The following is a 23,328-nucleotide window of genomic DNA, read 5'->3' on the forward strand; positions in this document are numbered from 1 at the left end:
AGAGAGAGAGAGAGGAAGGAAGGAAAGGAGGAAGGAAGCAGAGGAAGAGAGAGAAGGAGAGAGAGAAGGCAAGTCTGGGCCGAGCCCCCTCCCTCGCAGCCCCCCCCCCCCCTTTTGCAGCCCCCTTGCCCACTACTGCACCTCCCAGCCTCCCCAGGCCCTGCCGTCGGAGTTCTGCCCCGCTCGGGACTACAGCTCCCATCATGCACTGCTTGCTTGGCTATGCCTTGCTCTCTTATCTATCCTACAGTGCAAGAGTGATGGGCCTTTCAGTGTGTGTGTGTGTATGGGGGGGGGGGGTGAGGACTACAACTCCCACCATCCCCTGGCTGGAGCTCTCATGCAGCTCACGTTGCAGCTACAATTGCAGGGATGATGGGCCTTTGTGTGTGTGGAGTCCTTCCCTTTTAGGTAGAGGACTGCAGCTCCCATCATCCAGTACTATCATGAAGCCCAGTAGTACAAGGATGATGGGCCTTTGAGTGTGTGGAGTCCTTCCCTTTTAAATAGAGGACTGCATCTCCCATCATCCAGTGACTGTGTGCTACTATCATGCAGCCCAGTAGTACAAGGATGATGGGCCTTTGAGTGTGTGTGTGGATAGAGGACTGCAGCTCCCATCATCCAGTACTATCATGAAGCCCAGTAGTACAAGGATGATGGGCCTTTGAGTGTGTGGAGTCCTTCCCTTTTAAATAGAGGACTGCATCTCCCATCATCCAGTGACTGTGCGCTACTATCATGCAGCCCAGTAGTACAAGGACGATGGGCCTTTGAGTGGGGAGTGCTTCCCTTCTAAGCTGAGCACTACAACTCCCACCATCCCCAGGCTGGAGCTATCATGCAGCTCACTGTTGCAACTATATTGCAGGGATGATGGGCCTTTGAGTGTTTGTGTGGAGTCCTTCCATTTTAGATAGAGGACTGCAGCTCCCATCATCCAGTGGCTATGCTCTACTATCATGAAGCCCAGTAGTACAAGGATGATGGACCTTTGAGTGTAGGGGGTTCTTTCCCTTTTAGACTAAGGACTGCAACTCCCATCATCCCATGCCCGTATGTATCACGTAGCTCACCTTGCAGCCGTATTGCAAGGATGATGGGCCTTTGAGTGGAGTTTTAACCTTGAATATGGATTTTAACTGATTTTTTTTTAATGTCATTCATATTCCATTCTGATTCAAACAAAAGGACACAAGTTTCAAAATTCATGCTTAGACTGAGCAGCATTGAGGAAAGGACCCTCCAGCGGCCATCTAGTCCAACCCCTGCCGCCTTTACGTGCTGAGTGCTGTGTTGCAGGGAGGCCCTGTGTGCTGACCGTTGGGCGGCTGTGTTTGCAGATGGCTTCGGAGCAGAACAAGGAAGAGGAAGAGGAAGAGGAAGAGGAAGAGGAGGAGGAAGTAGCCACGGCCGAGAGCCCTCCCCCCGCCCTCCCGGACCCCGACAGGTTGCCCCTCAGGTGGGATTTATTTACTTGGGAAGCTGGGAGACATAAAGTGGGGTGTAAATTATTATTATAATTAATATATTATTATTATTATTACTGTATATACTCGATTATAAGCCTTGTTTTTCAGCCCTCTTTTTAAGACTGAAAAAGCCCCCCTCGGCTTATACTCGGGTGAGGGTCCTGGTTGGCTTATACAGTAGAGTCTCACTTATCCAACACTCGCTTATCCAACGTTCTGGATTATCCAACGCATTTTTGTAGTCAATGTTTTCAATACATCGTGATATTTTGGTGCTAAATTCGTAAATACAGTAATTACTACATAGCATTACTGTGTATTGAACTACTTTTTCTGTCAAATTTGTTGTATAACATGATGTTTTGGTGCTTAATTTGTAAAATCATAACCTAATTTGATGTTTAATAGCTTTTCCTTAATGCCTCCTTATTATCCAACATAGTCGCTTATCCAACATTCTGCTGGCCCGTTTATGTTGGATAAGTGAGACTCTACTGTATTTGGGTCAGCCTATACTCAAGAATATATGGTACATTTATTATTTTTCTCTATTATTATTGGTATTATTACATTTATTATTTTTCTCTATTATTGTTGCTACTACTGTATTACATTTTTTACTCTATTATTATTATTATTATTATTATTACATTTATTATTCTACTCTATTTATTATTACATGTATTGTTTTCCTGTATTTATTATTATCATTATTACATGTATTATTTTACTCTATTATTATTAAAAGGATACATAATCACATTGACATTAAAGAAGATGAAAATAATGATTTAATCAGAGTTGGACAGTCTTATCTTAAATTCGAGCTTTATGTAACTATTCAAAAACATTTAACCTACTGATGCCTCAATGAATGTAATTTTTTGGTATCTATTTTTATTTCTCACCCTTGGCTTATACTTGAGTCAATGATTTCTCAGTTTTTTGTGGTAAAATTAGATGCCTCGGCTTATATTCAGGTCGGCTTATATTCGAGTATATACTGTCTTATTATTGTGTTAAGCTATAGATCAGGGGTCCTCAAACTTTTAAAGCAGAGGGCTGGTCCACAATCCTTCAGACTGTGGAGGGGCCGAATTATCATTTGGAGAAAAAAAAAACACGAACAAATTCCTATGTACACTGCACATGTCTTATTTGTAGTGCAAAACAACAACAACAATGAAAGAACAATACAATATTTAAAAATGAAAACAACTGTAACCAGCATAAACCTATCAGGATTTCAATGTGAAGTGTGGGCCTGCTTCTAGCCAATGAGATAGTCAAGTTAATTAGGATTGTTGTTGTTGTTGTGTGCCTTCAAGTCATGTCAGACTTTGGGCGAGCCTAAGTCTACAATTATTTATTTATTCATTTACTACATTTATTTATTACATTTATATCCCGCCCTTCTCACCCTGAAGGGGACTCAGAGCAGCTGTATGTACATACAATATATTATATTATTAGCATAGCAAAATATTAGCATTATATATTACTATATTGAACAATACCACTATACTGTAATATTATATGTAATATATAACATATAATTCATATTATTATATGATATTATTATTAATACTATATTGTATAACATTATAATATTATCAATATTATATGTATATACAATATATTATATTACTAAAAATGATATTAAAATATTATATTATAAAACTGAGGGCGGGGGCCAGGTAAATGACCTTGGAGGGCCGCATCCGGCCCCCGGGCCTTAGTTTGGGGACCCCTGCTATAGATAGATAGCCTCTCGTTCTTCTCTTCTTTCCGGAGCAGCACAAGCGCCCTTGCGGTTCCCGAGGACGATGCCCAGGCCGGAGAGACCGGCGGGACCCCCGAAGAGGACGAGGCGGGCAGGGTCCCGTCTCCGGAGCCCCCCGAGGAGCCCCCCGTTGTGGGCGCTCCGGATGAGGAGGAGCCCCCCCCGGGCGAGGAGGACCTTGTGGGGGGGCAGGGGACCCCCCCTCCCTCTTCCTCCTCTTCCTCCTCCTCTTCCTCCAGGGAGGGAGACCCCCTCCGTTGCTCCTCGGCGCAGCTGGGGGCCCTGATCGCGCAGCACCACAAGCGCCAGAACGGCTGCCCCGACCTGGAGGACGCCCTGGCCGAGCGGGACCCCCAGGACCCTCCCCAGAACATGGCTGTCCAGGTCAGAGACAACGCCCGTGGGCGCTCCTTTGCCTTTCCTTGCGTCAGAAAAGATGTCTGTTATGGTTGATGTTGTTGGTTATTCATATCCGAGCATGCTAGGCATCTATTATTATTATTATTATTATTTATTCATATCCGAGCAGGCTATGCATCTATTATTATATTATTCATATTTGAGCAGGCTATGCATCTATTATTATTATTATTCATATCCAAGCAGGCTATGCATGTATTATTATTATTATTCATATTTGAGCAGGCTATGCATCTATTATTATTATTATTATTATTCATATTCGAGCAGGCTATGCATCTATTATTATTATTATTATTCATATTTGAGCAGGCTATGCATCTATTATTATTATTATTATTATTATTATTATTCATATTCGAGCAGGCTATGCATCTATTATTATTATTATTATTATTCATATCCAAGCAGGCTGTGCATCTATTATTATTATTATTATTCATATTTGAGCAGGCTATGCATCTGTTATTATTATTATTATTATTATTATTATTATTATTATTTATATTTGAGCAGGCTATGCATCTATTATTATTATTCATATTCGAGCAGGCTGTGCATCTATTATTGTTATTATTCATATTTGAGCAGGCTATGCATCTATTATTATTATTATTATTATTCATATTCGAGCAGGCTATGCATCTATTATTATTATTATTACTCATATTCAAGCAGGCTATGCATCTATTATTATTATTATTATTATTCATATTCGAGCAGGCTGTGCATCTATTATTATTATTATTCATATCCAAGCAGGCTATGCATCTATTATTATTATTATTATTCATATTTGAGCAGGCTATGCATCTATTATTATTATTATTATTATTATTATTATTATTATTCATATTCGAGCAGGCTATGCATCTATTATTATTATTATTATTATTCATATTTGAGCAGGCTGTGCATCTATTATTATTATTATTCATATTTGAGCAGGCTATGCATCTATTATTATTATTATTATTCATATTCGAGCAGGCTGTGCATCTATTATTATTATTATTATTATTCATATTTGAGCAGGCTATGCATCTATTATTATTATTATTATTATTATTATTATTTATTCATATTCGAGCAGGCTATGCATCTATTATTATTATTATTCATATTTGAGCCGGCTATGCATCTATTATTATTATTATTAATTCATATTCGAGCAGGCTATGCATCTATTATTATTATGATTATGATTATTATTTCATTTCCAAGTGGAGTATGTATCTATTATTATCATGATGATTATTATTAATTACTGGGAGCCCCCGGTGGCCTAGGGGATGAAAGCCTCGTAACTTGAAGGTTGGGTTGCTGACCTGAAAGCTGCCAGGTTCGAATCCCACCCGGGGAGAGTGCGGATGAGCTCCCTCTATCAGCTCCAGCTCCATGCGGGGACACAAGAGAAGCCTCCCACAAGGATGGTAAAACATCAAAACATCCGGGCGTCCCCTGGGCAACGTCCTTGCAGACGGCCAATTCTCTCACTCCAGAAGCAACTCCGGTTGCTCCTGACACGAAAAAAAAAATTATTATTATTTACTCATATCCGAGCAGGCTATGCATCTATTATTATTATTATCATCATCATTATCATCATCATCATCATCATTATTTATTAATATCCCAGCAGTCTATGCATCTATTATTATTAATTCATATCTGAGTGGAGTATGTATCTATTAGTATTATCATGTTTATTATTATGTATTCATATCCGAGTGGGCTATGTATCTCTTATTATTTATTTATTTATATCCAAGTGGGCTATGTATGGATCTATTATTATTGTTGTTATTTATTCATACCCAAGTGGGGTATGTATCTTTTATTATTATTATTATTATTATTATTATTATTATTATTATTATTATTATTATTATATTTACACCCTGCTTTATATCTCCCAAAGGGGCCTCATAGCATCTATTATTTATTTATTTCCATCATTTCTATCCCGCCCTTCTCACCCAAAGGGACTCGGGGTGGCTTTCAAAACTGGCAGAATTCAATGCAAATACACAAACAATACAAAAGAATAAAAACAGAAGCAATTAAATACACATTTAAAACAATACAAAATACTTGAGCCGTTCATCCACAAAAACCTTGTACATAAACCTTAGTCCAGACCGAGTCCAAGCCAACAAAACTTTTTCTTTGAATGCATTATTATTAGCATTATTATATTTATTCTCCTTTCTGTAGCATAACCCCATAGCATATAGCAGGGGTCCCCAAACTAAGGCCCGGGGGCCAGATGCGGCCCTCCAAGGTCATTTACCTGGCCCCCGCCCTCAGTTTTATAATATAATATTTTTATATAAGTTTTAACAATATAATATATTGTATATACATATAATAGTGATAAAATATTATAATGTTATACAATATAATACTAATACCATATAATAATATTAATTATATGTTATATATTACATATAATATTACAGTATAGTGGTATAGTTCAATATAGTAATATATAATGCCAATATTATGCTATGCTAATAATATAATATATTGTATGTACATACAGCTGCTATGAGTCCCCTTTGGGGTGAGAAGGGTGGGATATAAATGTAGTAAATAAATAAATAAATAATTTTAGACTTAGGCTCAGCCATAGTCTGAAATGATTTGAAGGCACACAACAACAACAACAATCCTAATTAACTTGACTATCTCATTGGCCAGTAGCAGGCCTACACTTTCCATTGAAATCCTGATAGGTTTATGTTGGTTAAAATTGTTTTCATTTTTAAATATTGTACTGTTCTTTCATTGTTGTTGTTGTTTTGCACTACAAATAAGACATATGCAGTGTGCATAGGAATTTGTTCGTTTTTGTTTTTTTTTCAAATGATAATCCGGCCCCTCCACAGTCTGAAGGATTGTGGACTGGCCCTCTGCTTTAAAAGTTTGAGGACCCCTGATCTATAGCTTAACACAATAATAAGACAGTATATACTCGAATATAAGCCGACCTGAATATAAGCCGAGGCATCTAATTTTACCACAAAAAACTGAGAAATCATTGACTCAAGTATAAGCCAAGGGTGAGAAATAAAAATAGATACCAAAAAATTACATTCATTGAGGCATCAGTAGGTTAAATGTTTTTGAATAGTTACATTAAGATCGAATTTAAGATAAGACTGTCCAACTCTGATTGTTTTCATTTTTAAATATTGTACTGTTCTTTCATTGTTGTTGTTGTTTTGCACTACAAATAAGACATATGCAGTGTGCATAGGAATTTGTTCGTTTTTTTTTTTTTTCAAATGATAATTCGGCCCCTCCACAGTCTGAAGGATTGTGGACCGGCCCTCGGCTTTAAAAGTTTGAGGACCCCTGGCATATAGCCTGCTGCTAAGTCTTGTCCTGAGGTCCCGAGACCTTTCTTTTCCCCTTTGCTTTGCAGACAGACCTCCAGACGGCTGACCTGGAAGTGAACACGGACCAAGACGTGGAGAAGGACCTGGTAAGGACCGTGCAAAGCCCACTCTTCCCGCCTGGGGTTGGGCTGGATAGCCTTGTGGGACCCCTTCCGACCCGGTGCCCTCTTCGGCCCGCAGGACAAGCTGATGTCGGAGCGCTGGGCGCTGAAGGAGCGCTACCAGGAGGTGCTGGACAAGCAGCGCCAGGCCGAGAACCAGCTGCAGGTGCGCCTCAAGCAGCTCCAGCAGCGCCGCGCCGAGGAGATGAAGAGCCACCAGGTAGTATTCCGGTCATCGCCATCATCGTCATTTATTTATTTATTTATTTATTTATTTACAGTATTTATATCCCGCCCTTCTTTCTCACCCCGAAGGGGACTCAGGGCGGATTACAATGAACACGTATATGGCAAACATTCAATGTCAACAGACAAACAACATACAGTATAGACCAGGGGTCCTCAAACTTTTTAATCCGAGGGCCGGTCCACAATCCTTCAGACTGTTCAGGGGCCGAATTATCATTTGAAAAAAAAATTACGAACAAATTCCTATGCACACTGCACATATCTTATTTGTAGTGCAAAACAACAACAACAATGAAAGACCAATACAATATTCAAAAATGAAAATAATTTTAACCAACATAAATTTATCAGGATTTCAATAGGAAGTGTGGGCCTGCTTCTGCCCAATGAGATAGTCAGGTTGATTAGGATTGTTGTTGTTGTGTGTCTTCAAGTCATTTCAGACTTTGGGCGAGCCTAAGTCCAAAATTATTTATTCATTTACTGCATTTATTTACTACATTTATATCCCACCCTTCTCACCCCGAAGGGAACTCAGAGCAGCTGTATGTACATACAATATATTATATTATTAGCATAGCACAATATTAGCATTATATATTACTGTATTGAACTATACCACTATACTGTAATATTATATGTAATATATAACATATAATTAATATTATTATATGGTATTAGTATTATATTGTATAAAATGATATTATTATCAATGTCATATGTATATACAATATATTATATTATTAAAACTGATATAAAAATATATTTTAAATGAGGGCGGGGGCCAGGTAAATGACCTTGGAGGGCCGCATCCAGCCCCCGGGCCTTAGTTTGGGGACCCCTGGTATAGACAGACACAGAGGCATTTAACATTTTTCCAGCTTCACGATTCCGGCCACAGGGGGAGCTGTTGCTTCACTGTCCACTAGTGGCTCTACTTCCTCATTCCTTTCCTCGTGTTTTGCTGGCAATTTTATGGTGTTGTAAATTAGCCTCCCGCATAAAGCGTCCCTAAATTTCCCTACTTGACAGATGCAACTGTCTTTAGGGGCTGCATAGGTCAACAGCAAGCCGGGCTATTTAATGGTCAGGGTCTTAACCCGACCCGGGCTTTGAACTCATGGCTTCTCGGTCAGTAGTGATTTATTGCAGCTGGTTACTAGCCAGCTGTGCCACAGCCCGGGTCAAGAAAGAAAGAATTATAAATTTTAATTTTCACCACTCGTTTATGTAAAAAAAAATGTCATGATGAAGAAAAAAAGAACTAGAGTTCACAATTGCTGGTGGCTTGTGAACAGGTGGTGAAACAGTGAAAATAAGCAGATAATTCAGGTCTATTTCAAGGGATTCTGGACCTTGTGCTAAATAGAAAACTAACTGAGCATACAGCAGAGTAAAGCACTCCAGTAAGATATCCCAGAGATCTCCATGCTTATTCAGATATTCCCAGGAATATAACAATTTCTCCATAAATACAGTAGAGTCTCACTTATCCAACACTCGCTTATCCAACGTTCTGGATTATCCAACACATTTATTTATTTATTTATTTACAGTATTTATATTCCGCCCTTTTCACCCCGAAGGTTGTAGTCAATGTTTTCAATACATCGTGATATTTTGGTGCTAAATTCGTAAATACAGTAATTACTACATAGCATTAATGTGTAATGAACTACTTTTTCTGTCAAATTTGTTGTCTAACATAATGTTTTGGTGCTTAATTTATAAAATCATAACCTATTTTGGTGTTTAATGGGCTTTTTCTTAATCTCTCCTTATTACCCAACATATTTGCTTATCCAACGTTCTGCCGGCCCGTTTATGTTGGATGAGACTCTACTGTATTTTTATTTTTTATATAAATATGGACACTTTAGCTTTGGTTTTGGTTTTTTTTTCTCTCTCTCGCCCTTTTTAAATCGCAGTTTTCCTACTGTCTATCCTAGGGGTCCCCAAACTTTTAAAACTGGGGGCCAGTTCATGATCCCTCAGACCATTGGAGGGCCGGACTATAGTTGGCCAGGTGATCACCGAGCAATAATAATAATAATAATAATAATAATAATAATAATAATAATAATAATAATAATAATAATAATTAAAAAAAAACAACAGGAAAAACTCAGCCGCTATCAGATTGAACTTCAAAGATTGAACTTCAAAGACTCTGGCAGAAACCAGTGCAGGTGGTCCCGGTGGTGATGGGCACATTGGGTGCCGTGCCAAAAGATCTCAGCCGGCATTTGGAAACAATAGACATTGACAAAATTACGATCTGCCAACTGCAAAAGGCCACCCTGCTGGGATCTGCACGCATCATCCGAAAATACATCACAGAGTCCTAGACACTTGGGAAGGGTTCGACTTGTGATTTTGTGATACGAAATCCAGCATGTCTATCTTGTTTGCTGTGTCATACAACATCGTTGTGTCAATAATAATAATAATAATAATAATAATAATCCAGCATATCTACCTTGTTTGCTGTGTCAGACTGTGTCATTGTGTCAATAATAATAATAATAATAAAAATTTTTAACCCAACCCCTTTCTGCCTTTGTGGACCAAAGCACCCCTGACAGATGGCCTCCCAGCCTCAATGTTAATAGTAATGATGATGATGATGATGATGATGTGGGTTGGAAGAGAACCCTTGGGCCATTTAGCCCAACCCCTTCAGCCTTTGTGCCATGGGGGCCGGATAAATGGCTTCAATGGGCCGCATGTGGCCCCCGGGCCGTAGTTTGGGGACCCCTGGTCTATCCAATCAAATGTTCTCACTCTTTTGATGTTAATTTACTCCATCTTATAAGGTAAAACTTCAATAAAATATATTTTTTTTAAAAAAAGAAAGAACCTGCACACGAGTGCATGGCATGTGCCAGTTAAGGCGAGTGATTGTGCTCCATCGCGTGACCTAAAGCCATCTATTTCTTCCCACTCTTGCGCCAGGAGATCCTGAAAGCCATCCAGGACGTGACGGTGAAACGGGAGGAGACCAAGAAGAAGATGGAGAAGGAGAAGAAGGAGTTCCTGCAGAAGGAGCAGGACCTCAAGGCCGAGATCGAGAAGCTCTGCGAGAAGGGACGGAGGTATTTGGGGTGGGCCGGAGGGGGTTCCGAGTTCGAGGCTTGTCACCTTTTGCCATGTGCAATCATTGATGCTCAGGCTTTTAAGTAACCATCTTGTATGTTGTTCTGTTTATTGCTGGAATGTTCAATCTGCTGTTAAATTTTATACATGAAATGCTGTTATGTTGTTGTTCGGGCTTTTCCCTGTCGAGTCCCTTCGGGGAGATGTGGCGGGGTATAATAATAAAGTTGTTTATTATTATTATTATTATTATTATTATTATTATTATTGTATGACACAGCAAACAAGATAGACACGCTGGATTTCGTATCACAAAATCACAAGTCGAACACTTCCCAAGTGTCTAGGATTGTGTGATGTATTATTATTATTATTATTATTATTATTATTATTATTATTGTATTACACAGCAAACAAGATCGATATGCTGGATTTCGTTTCACAAAAACACAAGTCAAACATTTCCCAAGTGTCTAGAGCTGTGTGATGTATTATTATTATTATTATTATTATTATTATTATTATTATTATTATTATTATTATTATTATCGTATGACACAGCAAACAAGATCGATATGCTGGATTTCGTATCACAAAATCACAAGTCAAACACTTCCCAAGTGTCTAGGACTGTGTGATGTATTATTATTATTATTATTATTATTATTATTATTATTATTATTATCGTATGACACAGCAAACAAGATCGATATGCTGGATTTCGTTTCACAAAAACACAAGTCAAACATTTCCCAAGTGTCTAGAGCTGTGTGATGTATTATTATTATTATTATTATTATTATTATCGTATGACACAGCAAACAAGATCGATATGCTGGATTTCGTATCACAAAATCACAAGTCAAACACTTCCCAAGTGTCTAGGACTGTGTGATGTATTATTATTATTATTATTATTATTATTATTATTATTATTATTATTACTATTATTATTGTATGACACAGCAAACAAGATAGATATGCTGGATTTCGTATCACAAAATCACAAGTCAAACACTTCCCAAGTGTCTAGGACTGTGTGATGTATTATTATTATTATTATTATTATTATTATTATTATTGTATGACACAGCAAACAAGATAGATATGCTGGATTTCGTTTCACAAAATCACAAGTTGAACACTTCCCAAGTGTCTAGGACTGTGTGATGTATTTTCGGATGATGCGCGCAGATCCCAGTAATAATAATAATAATAATAATAATAATAATAATAATAATAATTATTATTATTATTATTATTATTATTATTATTATTATTATTATTTGAAACACAACAAGATGAGTCCACAGCAGATACTCTGCTGGATGTTGAATTTGACCACACGTCGGACACTTTCCAAGTGTCTAAGACTGTGTATTGTATTGGCTAATAATGCGAGCAGATCCCGATAATAATAATAATAATAATAATAATAATAGGTTGCCTTCCTACTTGGTTGATCCTCTCTCTCTCCGCGACAGGCTGCTGAAAGAACAGGAGGAGAAGGAGAGCAAGATCGTCTCCCTCATTGCGGAGCAGTCCCAGGAAAAGTAAGCCTGGCGTATATTAGTTTATATACATTACTATATAATTATTGTAAAATATATTATTATATAGTTATATATTAGTATTTATATATCTATATATGTGTAATACTAATAATTACATTAATTATAAAATATTATTATGTTATTATATATTATTATAATGTTGTGTGTGTAAAATAATAATATACATAATTATGCATTAATTATCATGTATATACCGCTATATTCTTATGTAACGTGATCTGATCTGCTTTGCTGCCCAGGGAGGTGTGGGAGCAGGAACTGGACAAGCTGAAGAACGAGCACAATGAGGTCAACCAGTCTGTCCTGGAGGAGACGGAACGGGCCTGGAAGGCAGAGGTGGGCTGAGCAGTGGCATTGCGGTGGGGGGGGGGGGGTTGCATTGTGTTTGTGGCCCCCGCAAAAAGGCATTGCTTCTTGGAAGGAACATGTATTGCACCTTGGGCTGCATATGCATTGCATCTTAGGGCGCATATGCATTGCATCTAAGGGCGCATATGCATTGCATTTCAGGGGCGCATATGCATTGCATCTTAGGGTGCATATGCACTGCATTTCGGGGCGCGTATGCATTGCATCTTGGAGTGCATATGCATTACATCTTAGGGTGCGTATGCACTGCATTTTGGGGCGCATATGCATTGCATCTTGGAGCGCATATGCATTACATCTTATGGTGCATATGCACTGCATTTTGGGGCACGTATGCATTGCATCTTGGAGCGCATATGCATTGCATGTTAGGGTGCGTATGCATTGCATGTTAGGGTACGTATGCATTGCATCTTGGAGTGTATATGCATTGCATCTTGGAAAGAACATGTATTGCATTTCGAGGTGCATATGCATTGCATCTTGGGGTACACATATATATCTATGGGGGACCTATGCATTGCATATTGAGTGTGTATGCGTTTCATTTTTGGGAGTGCATATTTGTTGCATCTTTGGGACTGCCTAGGCATTGCATATTGAGGCGCACATGCATTGCATCAGGGGGTGCCTATGCATGTCATGTTGGGGCGCATCCACATTGCATATTGTCCCCCTTGGCAGATCCTGTCCCTGGAGAGCCGGAAGGAGCTGCTGGTGCTGAAGCTGGAAGAGGCCGAGAAGGAGGCGGAGCTGCACCTCACCTACCTCAAGTGAGAGGGGCGCAAAAAGGACGCGGAAGGGTTCGGGGGCCCCTCCCTCCAGGTGTTTTGGACTCCGGCTCCCACAATTCTTGTCCAAAACACCTGGAGGACTGCCGTTTGACCATCTCCTTTCCCCTCCGCTGTGCTTGTGTCCGGTCAGGTCGGCGCCCCCGACGCTGGAGACCATTCGGCCGAAGCAGGAGTGGGAGACCCGGCTGAACCGGATACGGATGACCAAGGAGAGCGTCCGGGTGAGTCCCCCTCCCGCTCAGGACAGCCGGCCTCTCTGGACACTGGGTTGACCAAGAAAGGGCTCACCCTTGTTGTTGGTGGTGTTGTTGTGTATACATTACCCACCTCTCCTTATGGCTCCAGGTGGGGCACAACATAGCAATAATAATAATAATAATAATAATAATAATAATAATAATAATAATAATAATAATAATACATCAAAGTCCTAGACACTTGGGAAGTGTTCGACTTGTGATTTTGTGATACGAAATCCAGCATATCTCTCTTGTTTGCTGTGTCATACAATAAAATAATAATAATAATAATAATGATAGACGGGCAAGGGGAACGGCATGCAAGTGATTATTATTATTGTTATTTTATTATGACACAGCAAACAAGATAGATATGCTGGATTTCGTATCACAAAATCACAAGTCGAACACTTCCCAAGTGTCTAGGACTGTGTGATGTATTATTATTATTATTATTATTATTATTATTATTATTATTAATGATGCTATGTTGTGCTCCACCTGGAGCCATAAGGAGAGGTGGGTAATTTAATTATTGATAACAAGTGATAGCGGCTGAGTTTTTCCTGTTGTTTTTCGTCAATGCGACTGTCACCTGGGATGGCGACATCAATGATCCAAACCTTTTTCTTTTCCACAACTGTGATGTCTGGTGTGTTGTGTTCCAGAACTTTGTCAGTCTGGATTATTATTATTATTATTATTATTATTATTATTATTATTATTATTATTATTATTTTATTTATTAACCAACTCTTCCTATGACACCAGGCAGGGCACAACACCATTAAATAAATACATGGTTGTGATGTATTTATTGCTCATCCCGTGCCTTTCTTCTTTCCTGCAGGACCAGTTCAACGACCACATCCAGCTGGTGCGGAACGGGGCCAAGCTGAGCAGCCTGCCCCAGATCCCCACCCCGCCGCTGCCCCCGCCCCCCTTGGAGGTGAGACCCCCTCCCTTTGCTCCCCAGTGTCTCTGGGCGCATGGGGTGGTGGTTGTAACGTGGTTGCCTGCCCGCCTCTCTGTCTCTCCGCAGGCGGACTTCCTTCTGCCGGCCTTCCTGCCCAGCGGCCCCCCGCCCTTCGCCATGGTCATGCCCAGCGCCGACCCCCGCGTGCTCTCCTTCCCGCTCAACGCTTCCGCCGCCCGGACCGGCCACGCTTCGCCCACGCCCTCCGCGCAAGGACGCAGCGGCAGCCCCGCCCTGGCCGGACCGCGGACCGCCAACCCCCCTCCGCCCGGCCTGGAGTTCCCGAGACCCCCGCCCGTGGACAAGCTGGAGAAGATCCTGGAGAAGCTTCTGGCACGCTTCCCCCGGTGCAACAAGTGAGCCCTGCGCCTCTCGCGTCGCTCTCTTTCTCTCTCTCGCATGGGATAGAAGCAGAGCAGAATATCCTTGTGGTCATGGCACATCCCCAGCACGCATGAACATATGTACACATGTTTGGTTCTCTTCTTCCAGTTGTGCTTGGGGGTAAGTCTTCCCCAGAAGAAAGCACCAAGACACACGCTGGGTAGATTCCAAGAGGTTTTTATTGTACAGAATACCAGAATCTTCTCTGTAGCCCATTAATATAGGGGCTCTCACACACCAGAGGGTAATTGAGGTTTTATGGCTGGCATCTGTTCTTTGTCAGCGCTTGCTCTGTGTCCGGAGATGTCAAAGATCGGAGATCATGACATCAAGCACCAAGACACACGCTGGGTAGATTCCAAGAGGTTTTTATTGTACAGAATACCAGAATCTTCTCTGTAGCCCATTAATATAGGGACTCTCACACACCAGAGGGTAATTGAGATTTTATGGCTGGCATCTGTTCTTTGTCAGCGCTTGCTCTGTGTCCGGAGTTGTCAAAGATCGGAGATCATGACATCATTATTGTACAGAATACCAGAATCTTCTCTGTAGCCCATTAATATAGGGGCTCTCACATACCAGAGGGTAATTGAGGTTTTATGGCTGGCATCTGTTCTTTGCCAGCGCTTGCTCTGTGTCCGGAGATGTCAAAGATCGGAGATTGTGACATCACATTGCAAAACAAAGCACATGTCCTTCCATGTTCTAAGCACTATTGCACAGCCCACGTGGCAATGTATTGGTTCATGGATGGACACATGATCAGAAGGATGGGCTGGTGGATAAATAGATCAAGGGTAGAGAAAAATGCTCGTGAATTGATAGAAGGAGAAATATATTGATGGATAGCTGGTGGATCGGTAAGTAGATGGCTGTCTCCAGTGGAATTATTATTATTATTATTGATATCAATGATTAATTATTATTAGTAATGTATAAAATAATTGATATAATAAAATTATTAATAAAATAATAATAATAATAAGAAGAACTGACTTGCATAGTATTGCATAGTGTTATAATACACAATTATGTTACACCGTTAGCACATGGTTGTTCCACTATGTCTGTGTCCAACGGAATCCTGGGATTTGCAGTTTAAGATGATCCTGGATGATACTCACCGAAGTGCAGATCCCAGGATTCTGCAAGAAGCTGCCATCGTGGGGTTTTGTCCCCGGTCCGTATCCCGTTGAACGGGATGCTGTTCCTTGTGGCAAGAGCGGCCCGATGCCCATCTCCCATCTTTCCTCCCGGGTCCAGGGCGCAGCTGACCAACACGCTGCAGCAGATCAAGGCGGCCCGACGGACGCTGGCCGGGCTGACCATGGAGGAGCTGAGCCAGTTGGTGGCGGCCAGGCTGGCCGAGCAGCAGGAGCAGCGGGCGGCGGCACAGGTGGGCCCGGGGAGGGGTCTCCGGGGGGAGGGGTCTCCGGAGGGAGGGGCGGGGGTGCCCCTTGACCCTTCTCTCCCTTGACCCTTGGCGCCCGCCCTTCTCTCTCCGCTGCAGCCCCCTCCCCCTCGCGGGCGGATGTGCCCCCCGCTGTTCCCGGCTCCTCTCCCGCAGATGGGCACCCCCATCTTCCTGCCCGCGGCCCAGGTCTCCTACGCCGGGGGCCCCGCTCAGGTGAGTTGGTCTGGTGCTGTGTCCGCCCCACAGGCCACCTTTTGCAGCCTGGGAGCAGCTCCTTCGTGGGGAGGGTCTCTCCACGGCGTGCCATTGACCCCTCGTTCTCCCCGCGCAGAACCCCGTTGCTGCCGCCGCCGCCGCCTGCAAACTGTGCCTGATGTGCCAGAAGCTGGTCCAGCCCAGCGAGCTCCACCCCATGGCCTGCTCCCACGCCCTCCACAAAGAGGTGAGACCCTTGCCACGGCTTGGGCAGGCGGGGGGGGGGGGGGTCGCGAAGGGGGCATTCGTGGGTCGGGAGGGGGGATTAAGTCTGAATTAATGTACAGTAGAGAGAAGCCCTGGTGGCAAAGTTCGTTAAAGCACTGAGCTGGAGATCGAAAGGTCCCAGCTTCAAATCCCGGGAGCAGAAGGAGCACCCACTGTTAGCCCCAGCTTCTGCCAACCTAGCAGTTCGAAAACATGCCAATGTGAGTAGATCAATAGGTACCGCTCTGGTGGGAAGGTAACAGTGCTCCAGCAGTCATGCCAATGGCCACATGACCTTGGAGGTGTCTACGGACAACGCCGGCTCTTTGGCTTAGAAATGGAGATGAGCACCAACCCCAGAGTCAGACATGACTGGACTTAACGTCAGGGGAAAACCTTTACCTTTACCTTTGAGTCTCACTTATCCACAGTTTTGTCGTTCTCGGCAAAAACTTTCCAAAACTCTGGTCTTGAATCCTTGATGGAATATATTGATTTGGATTTGTAATTTTATGTCTCTCTTTAATAGTATTGTTTTGGATCTGTCTTATGATGATGTTTATTATGTTTAACTTTGTTGTATGGTGTTTCTTTTGACAATTACCGTATATACTTGAGTATAAGCTGACCCGAATATAAGCCGAGTCACCTAATTTTACCACAAAAAAAACTGGGAAAACATTGACTCCAGTATAAGCCGAGATAGCAATAAAATTACCATATATACTTGGGTATAAGCCCACCCACATATATACCGAGTCACGTAATTTTACCACAAAAGAACTGGGAAAACATTGACTCCAGTATAAGCCAAGAGTGGGTAAATTACAGAAATAAAAACAGATACCAATAAAATTACATTAATTGAGGCATCAGTAGGTTAAATGTTTTTGAATATTTACATAAAGCTCAAATTTAAGGTAAGACGGTCCAACTTTGATCAAATCATTATTCTCATCTTCTTCAATGTAAATGTGCTTATGTATCCTTTTAATAATAATAGAGTAAAATAATACATGTAATAATAAATACAGTAAAATAATGAATGCAATAATAATAATATCAGAGTGAAATAATAAATGTATTAATAATAATAATAATAGAGTAATTTAAACGTAATAGTAGCAACAATAATAGAGAAAAATAATAAATGTAATAATACCAATAATAATAGAGAAAAATAATAAATGTACCATATATTCTCGAGTATAAGCTGACCCAAATATAAGCCAACCAGGACCCTCACCTGAGTATAAGCCAAGGGGGGCTTTTTCAGTCTTAAAAATAGGGCTGAAAGACTAGGCTTATACTCGAGTATATACAGTAATTCATGTCATACTTGACTCGGCTGTCCGTCAAGGTCTACGTCTCCACTTGCTCCTCCAATGGAATGTGCCGCGACCACATGTCCATTCGAACTGTATTTTTCGAAGTACATGTATGTATTATTTAACCTACTGATGCCTCAATTAATGTAATTTTATTGGCATCTATTTTTATTTCTGAAATTGACCTCCCTTGGCTTATGCTTGAGTCAATGTTTTCCCAGTTTTTTGTGGTAAAATTAGGTGCTTCGGCTTATATTCGGGTCGGCTTATAGAGCAAAGAATAAACATCTCCAAAATGGAGGAAAGCCAACACTCTAGTGCCTTATTAAAGCGGCAAATGAGGTCGGAGGCTGTGCTATAAATCTCTGCCAACTATGGACAAAGACTCTGCTAGTCAACGCAGAGTCTTTGTCCGTAGTTGGCAGAGATTTAATAGCACAACCTCCGCCACAAGTGGCATTCAGACCCAGTTCTAATTCTCCTTTTAGGTTTTGTCAATAATGTTGTGTCGTTGTTTGGGCTTGTCCCTGTTGTGAGCCGCCCCGAGTCCCTTCGGGGAGATGGGGCGGGATATAAAAACAAAGTTTATTATTATTATTATTATTATTATTATTATTATTATTATTATTTTATTGTATGACACAGCAAACAAAATAGATATGCTGGATTTAGTATCACAAAATCACAAGTCGAACACTTCCCAAGTGTCTAGGACTGTGTGATGTATTATTATTATTATTATTATTATTATTATTATTATTATTATTTTATTGTATGACACAGCAAACAAGATAGATATGCTGGATTTAGCATCACAAAATCACAAGTCGAACACTTCCCAAGTGTCTAGGACTGTGTGATGTATTATTATTATTATTATTATTATTATTATTATTATTTTATTGTATGACACAGCAAACAAAATAGATATGCTGGATTTAGTATCACAAAATCACAAGTCGAACACTTCCCAAGTGTCTAGGACTGTGTGATGTATTATTATTATTATTATTATTATTATTTTATTGTATGACACAGCAAACAAGATAGATATGCTGGATTTAGTATCACAAAATCACAAGCCGAACACTTCCCAAGTGTCTATTATTATTATTATTATTATTATTATTATTATTATTATTATTATTATTATTTTATTGTATGACACAGCAAACAAGATAGATATGCTGGATTTAGCATCACAAAATCACAAGCCGAACACTTCCCAAGTGTCTAGGACTGTGTGATGTATTATTATTATTATTATTATTATTATTATTATTATTATTATTTTATTGTATGACACAGCAAACAAGATAGATATGCTGGATTTAGCATCACAAAATCACAAGCCGAACACTTCCCAAGTGTCTAGGACTGTGTGATGTATTATTATTATTATTATTATTATTATTATTATTATTATTATTATTATTATTTTATTGTATGACACAGCAAACAAGATAGATATGCTGGATTTAGTATCACAAAATCACAAGCCGAACTCTTCCCAAGTGTCTAGGACTGTGTGATGTATTTTCGGATGATGCGTGCAGATCCCAGCAGGGTGGCCTTTTGCAGTTGGCAGATCGTGATTTTGTCAATGTCTATTGTTTCCAAATGCCGGCTGAGATCTCTTGGCACGGCACCCAGTGTGCCCATCACCACCGGGACCACCTGCACTGGTTTCTGCCAGATCCCACCAGTTCAATCTTGAGGTCCTGAGAGCGGCTGAGTTTTTCCTGTTGTTTTTCGTCAATGAGACTGTCACCTGGGATGGCGACATCAATGATCCAAACCTTTTTCTTTTCCACAACTGTGATGTCTGGTGTGTTGTGTTCCAGAACTTTTTCAGTCTGGATCCGGAAGTCCCACAGTATCTTTGCGTGCTCATTTTCCAATACTTTTGCAGGTTTGTGATCCCACCAGTTCTTTGCTGCTGGGAGGTGGGACTTGAGGCATAAGTTCCAATGGATCATTTGGGCCACATAGTTGTGCCTCTGTTTGTAGTCTGTCTGTGCAATTTTCTTACAGCTGCTGAGGATGTGATCAATGGTTTCATCAGTTTCCTTGCACAGTCTGCATTTTGGGTCATCAGCTGATTTTTCGATCTTGGCCTTAATTGCATTTGTTCTGATGGCGTGCTCCTGGGCTGCAAGGATCAGGCCTTCTGTCTTCTGATTATTATTATATTATTATTCCCTCCTTTTGCAGTGCATCAAGTTCTGGGCCCAGACCAACACCAACGACACGTGTCCCTTCTGCCCCAGTCTGAAATGACTCCGCCGAACTCGCCGCCCGGATTTCTACAGCTCTATATTTATACGGCCATGTATACACATGTACATTTTTATTCTATAGGGAATGTGTGTATAGAACGTCTGTATACATACTGGTTCATAATAATGATAATAATAAAAGTGTGTATATTACGCACCGAGTGTTAAGAGCAATCTAATGCAGGCCTGGGCCAACTTCGGCCCTCCCTCCGGGTGTTTTGGACTGCAACTCCCACAATTCCTAACAGCCTACCGGCTGTTAGGAATTGTGGGAGTTGCAGTCCAAAACACCCGGAGGGAGGGCCGAAGTTGGCCCAGGCTATTCCTTATGGTCAGTCAGTCGGTCGGTAAATAACTCTCGCTGCAGCCAAAGAATGTTCTCTCTTTAATGCAATAATTTACCATAATAACATTCATGACTCTTTTGACAGAATAGTGAACGAGCGAGTGGGTAAAAGTACTAGGGACTCGGCCTTTTCTCTCTCTCGCACGTCCGATTGTGTCCTGTTGGTCCCCTTGTTTGGCCCCATTGACGTGGACTAGAGGCTGGACCCCTGGACAGTCCTCATCGTATTGCGGCCGGAATCACTACGTTGCCGTGAGTTTTTTTCCGAGCTGTATGGCCATGTTCCAGCTGCATTCTTGCCTTCTCTGATTGACTTCGCAGACTTCATTGCGACTATTCAAACTTCCCCATTGCAACATCCACACTTGTTTCACACAGACACGGGTTCTTCCTCCCACCCTGGACATTATTCTATATCTATCTATATGTATAAAAGGGTAATGAAATTTCGGCCTAGGACAAAACAACAAAACTACACATCCCAGAAACACTAAACTTGGCAACACAACCCCTCATCCATGCCTCTAGGTTCATACAACAAAAAGAAAAGAAAAATAAAGTCCTAATTAGAGGGAGAGGAAGAATTGTTTTTATCCAATTGCTGCCAGTTAGAAAGCTAAGCTCCGCCCACTTGGTCTCCTAGCAACCCACTCAGCCCAGGGGACAGGCAGAGTTAGGCCTCAGGCCTCTTCCACATTGCCTATAAAATACAGATTATCTGATTTTAATTGGATTATATGGCAGTGTAGACTCAAGGCCCTTCCACACAGCTATACAACCCATTTAGAATCTTATATTATCTGTTTTGAACTGGATTATCTTGACTCCACACTGCCATATAATCCACTTCAGTGTGCAGTCGGACACAACTGGACTTAATGTCAGGAGAAAATCTTTACGTTAACTACCACCAATTCCTCAATACTTTATTTCCCATACCACCATACTTCGCCACAGCAACAGCTAGTATATCTATAATATATAAAAATGTAATGTACGTTTGCAGGACTGAGTAAACAACAAAAACACTGAACCAAAGCACACCAAACTTGGCCACAAAAGACATAGTAATCCAATCTATGTCTTTCAAACAAAAACAAAAAAAACCTAGAAAAATAAAGTCCAAATTAGAGGACGAGGAAGAGCCGTTTTTTCTCCTGGCTGCCGGTCAGAAGGGTATTCCAGCTTACCAAACAAGGATTCCCATAAGAAGAACATGGCCAGGCTTTGAGATTGCAAGGCTATTCACTGCTATTCCACCTGGCCAACAAAGGATTCCCATAAACCACAGCAACACGTGGCTGGGCACAGAAAAAAAAATATATACACACACACACATTCCACTTGCCTCACCTTCCAACAGATGCCATTAGCCACAGATGTAGGCGAAAAGTCAGGAGAGAATGCTGCTGGAACATGGCCAAAGCGCCAAAATAAAATAAAAAAACGGCAACCCAGTCATAATGTTTGCATGGATTAATGCCTTATGCAAGGAGGTAAACACTTCTGGCGGAAGGATAAATGGCCGTATTTGGTTGACATCTAAAGAAGAATATACACACTATTGCGCATTGGGTGTCGGATGTCAAAACTTTTGCAAAGATTTAGCTCAAGTTAACCAACCAGCAATCCAGGCCCCTTCTGCACTGCCCTGATATCCAAGGATACGATCCCAGATTGTAATAATAACGATATTTCAATATGTGCATGTTCTAATAAGTGCTTTCATGGATGTATTTTAACAATGTGCCCCACCTGGAGCCCAATGGAGAGGCAGGTAATAAATATAAAATAATAATAATAATAATAATAATAATAATAATAATAATAATAATAATAATAATAATAATAATACAGTAGAGTCTCACTTATCCAATAGAAATGGGCCGGCAGAACGTTGGATAAGCGAATATGTTGGATAACAAGGAGAGATTAAGAAAACGCCTATTAAACATCAAAATAGGTTATGATTTGACAAATTAAGCACCAAAACATCATGTTTAACAAAAAATTTGACAGAAAAAGTAGTTCAATACGCAGTAATGTTATGTTGTAATTACTGTATTTACGAATTTAGCACCAGAATATCACAATGCATTGAAAACACTGAATACAAAAATGCGTTGGATAATCCAGAACGTTGGATAACTGAGTGTTGCATGAGTGAGACTCTACTGTAATAATATTTAAAAGACATCGTGCCCCACCTGCAGCTGTAAGGAGAAGCGTGTAATAAAATTATTATTATTATTATTATTATTATTATTATTATTATTATTATTATTATTATTATTATTATGTTGTGCCTGGAGCCATAAGGAGAGGCAGCTAATAAATATTTGATAAAAATAATGACAATAATATTTAAAAGACATCGTGACCTCACATCCAAAAACAAACAAGGCCTTTTCCAAAAAACCTGGGCACTGCTGGGTACCCAAGCTAGTTGTTCTTGTTGTAGTTGTTGTTATTACTACTACTACTACTACTACTACTACTACTACTACTAAATTACCTTTCCAGAATTAAAGTGCACATCCAGGCACCCAAGCTAGTAGTAATAATAGTAGTAGTAGTAGTAATATATTACTATTATTATTATTATTAATAATAATAATAATAATAAATAACTAAA

The 23,328-nt window shown here is 40.4% G+C and overlaps 1 protein-coding gene across 1 annotated transcript; it reads left to right on the top strand.

Annotated features, from left to right (window-relative positions):
• Nucleotides 1–1,284: 1,284 nt before the first annotated feature.
• Nucleotides 1,285–20,500, top strand: rnf214 (ring finger protein 214). The gene is made up of 15 exons (XM_062960918.1): nt 1,285–1,462; nt 3,270–3,639; nt 7,106–7,165; nt 7,260–7,400; nt 10,385–10,524; nt 12,010–12,078; nt 12,339–12,435; nt 13,153–13,241; nt 13,393–13,483; nt 14,352–14,450; nt 14,544–14,833; nt 16,128–16,260; nt 16,375–16,491; nt 16,610–16,720; nt 20,283–20,500. Exons 1-15 carry the CDS (start codon nt 1,344–1,346, stop codon nt 20,346–20,348), a joined length of 1,992 nt encoding a protein of 663 aa, XP_062816988.1. The 5' UTR covers nt 1,285–1,343; the 3' UTR covers nt 20,349–20,500.
• Nucleotides 20,501–23,328: the final 2,828 nt, after the last annotated feature.

Source organism: Anolis carolinensis, unplaced genomic scaffold (genome assembly GCF_035594765.1).
Source record: "Anolis carolinensis isolate JA03-04 unplaced genomic scaffold, rAnoCar3.1.pri scaffold_8, whole genome shotgun sequence".
Lineage (NCBI taxonomy): Eukaryota > Metazoa > Chordata > Lepidosauria > Squamata > Dactyloidae > Anolis > Anolis carolinensis.

What these genes read in the sequence shown, in the direction of transcription:
- rnf214 (XM_062960918.1), top strand. Translation starts at nt 1,344, where the DNA reads ATGGCTTCGGAGCAGAACAAGGAAGAGGAAGAGGAAGAGGAAGAGGAA. An exon ending in AAGACGTGGAGAAGGACCTG is followed by an intron (nt 7,166 to 7,259) that starts GTAAGGACCGTG and finishes TTCGGCCCGCAG; the next exon opens with GACAAGCTGATGTCGGAGCG. An exon ending in CCCACGCCCTCCACAAAGAG is followed by an intron (nt 16,721 to 20,282) that starts GTGAGACCCTTG and finishes CTCCTTTTGCAG; the next exon opens with TGCATCAAGTTCTGGGCCCA.